General features: G+C 60.2%; 1 protein-coding gene across 1 annotated transcript in view; it reads right to left on the reverse strand.

Moving 5' to 3' along the window:
• Nucleotides 1-2,119, reverse strand: part of MYO7B (myosin VIIB) — a 79,179-nt gene that overhangs the window by 9,893 nt on the left and 67,167 nt on the right. The window contains exons 33-35 of the mRNA XM_006153691.3: nt 2,078-2,119; nt 1,864-1,990; nt 687-850 (exon numbers count right to left, since the gene is read on the reverse strand). Coding sequence (XP_006153753.1) covers nt 687-850; nt 1,864-1,990; nt 2,078-2,119 — 333 coding nt within the window. The remainder of the gene's footprint in view (nt 1-686; nt 851-1,863; nt 1,991-2,077) is intronic.

The following is a 2,119-nucleotide window of genomic DNA, read 5'->3' on the forward strand; positions in this document are numbered from 1 at the left end:
CGGCATTTCCTGGAGCACTGGCTTGCAGGGATGCTGTGGCTGAGAAGTAGACTCCCACCGCCACCTCCCACCCCCGAGCTGTGTGACGTAGAAGGGGCCACCTCCCTCTGAGTCCCCATTCTGCATCTGTAAAATGAATAACAGGGTGCTCAAGTGCAGTTGGTGTTCAAGGCTCGTGCTTCTGCAGCAGTGCAGTCCTGAACGAGGCTTGCCTTGGCAGGTTTGAGACCATTTCTTTAACGCCCTCATTTTTTTTTTTTTTTGGAGAAGTTTTCGCTATAGGACGTGAGCACTTGCCAGGAGAAATCACCCCCCAGGGGGGATGGCCACGCCACAATCCCTTCTCCTCCATTCTCCTCTCGGGATCTTGGGCATGCACGCACACGCACCCGGCGTGAGTTTTAAGCCACCGGGTCTGGGACTCGAACTGCGGTCGACTACATGGGAGTCCAGTGACATAGCCATTATGCTAACTGCTGGTCCCAATGCCCTCATTTTGTAAAAGAGGAAACAGTGGCTGAGAGACGGGAGAGGGTTGCCCAATGCTGCCACGTCCCATCATCCCTCAGCTGATGTCCCCTAAGCCCTGTTCTGAGCCAAGTGTCTGGTGTGACATGGACACGAACAAGCCAGTGATTCCCCCTCAAGCAGCCCCTCGCCACGCCCCTCTGCACCCAGCCAGGTACCTGTGGCCTTCCTGTCCTGCAGGGCCATGGCAAACACGGACCTCTCCTTCAGGCCCTCCAGAAACAGCGCTACCAGCTCGGCAATGGCCACGCTGCTGGGAGACACGAACTCATACTCTTCGTGCAGTGTGGACAGCAGAAGCCTCTGCCCACCTCGGGCCTCCCTGTGGGGACAGAAGGCACAGCATGATGAGAGACTCACGTCCCCTCAATGGGGACATCCCTTCACATCCCTCCCCACTCGCCCTCCATGGAAACCCCAAGTTCCCGATGGGGAAACAGGGCTCATGTGGGCCACTGGCAGGGCTGGGCTCTGGGCCCAGGTTGGTCCAAGTCCCAGACACCAGTGCGTGGTACACATATGGCGGCCAGAGCCCAGGGTCCCTTGGGCCTCAGAGGTAGTGGGTGGTGCCTGGCTGTGTATGTGGGGTCAGCTCTGGGCAGGTGATGGGGTGGCCAGCATGCAGGGACACTGCAAAGAATGCTGGAGTTGAGATGAGGAGTCAGCTATGAGCTTGCTCTGGGACCCTGGCCTGCGCGCCTAGCCTGCGTGCCTCAGTTTACTCCTCTGCACAGCGTGTGATGCGGTGAGGACTTTGCAGCATACGGGAAACTGCCCGGCATGGTCAGCCTTGAGGAGTGGTAGCCACTGTGCACGCAGCACAGCCCACTGGTCACGACAGCATGGTCACCCTCACTGGTGTGTGCTGTACCCAAGGGCAGCTCTGGCAGGGATGAAAGGCAGGACTTCCCAGTAAATGAGAGCCACAGAAAGCCTTGGATGTGGGGGTGTCAGGGCCCAGTCCCGGCACTGCCCTGTGTGGGGCACACTAGCTAGGAGCTGCTTCCCTGGCTCCCCTCCCAGGATCTGTACCTTCCACATGGCAGTTCTCACCAGGGAAGGGAAGGAGCCTGCAGTGTGCACAGGAAGACGGCCTGCTGCCTGCTCTTTCCAGGCGGACCCGGGGCTCCAGGAGAGGCCGCCAGGGCAGGGCCGGCACACAGAGCACTTAGCGGGCAGCGCAGCCCGGTACAGCAGCAGCTGGGTTCCCGAGGTCAGTGGGGGCATTCCTCTACATCCCCCGACCCCAGCCCAGTTCCCTGTTCCCCATAAGCTCCCAGAGGTATCAATCCAAGGACTATGGTCGTGAGGAGAGAGTGTCCCTCAGGGCTCTACCTGTTGGTGACCAGACCCATGACCTCCGGGAAGGAGAGCTCCAGCAGCATTTTCTCCCGCTGGTCCAGGAAGCACAGCCCCTTCCAGTTAACAGCCAAGATCAGCTGCGTCTTGGGCAGGCGGGTGCCTGGCCAGAGAGACCAGAGTGAAGGCCGTGCGGGCCCTGGGAGTGCCCGGCCCCCTGCCCCGGCCCCACCCCATCAGCTGCCATTACCAGAGAGTGCGGTGAATTCAAAGAGGCGAGAGAAGAGCAGCG

The sequence above is a fragment of the Tupaia chinensis genome, unplaced genomic scaffold, assembly GCF_000334495.1.
Source record: "Tupaia chinensis unplaced genomic scaffold, TupChi_1.0 Scaffold000386_1, whole genome shotgun sequence".
NCBI classification, from domain to species: domain Eukaryota; kingdom Metazoa; phylum Chordata; class Mammalia; order Scandentia; family Tupaiidae; genus Tupaia; species Tupaia belangeri.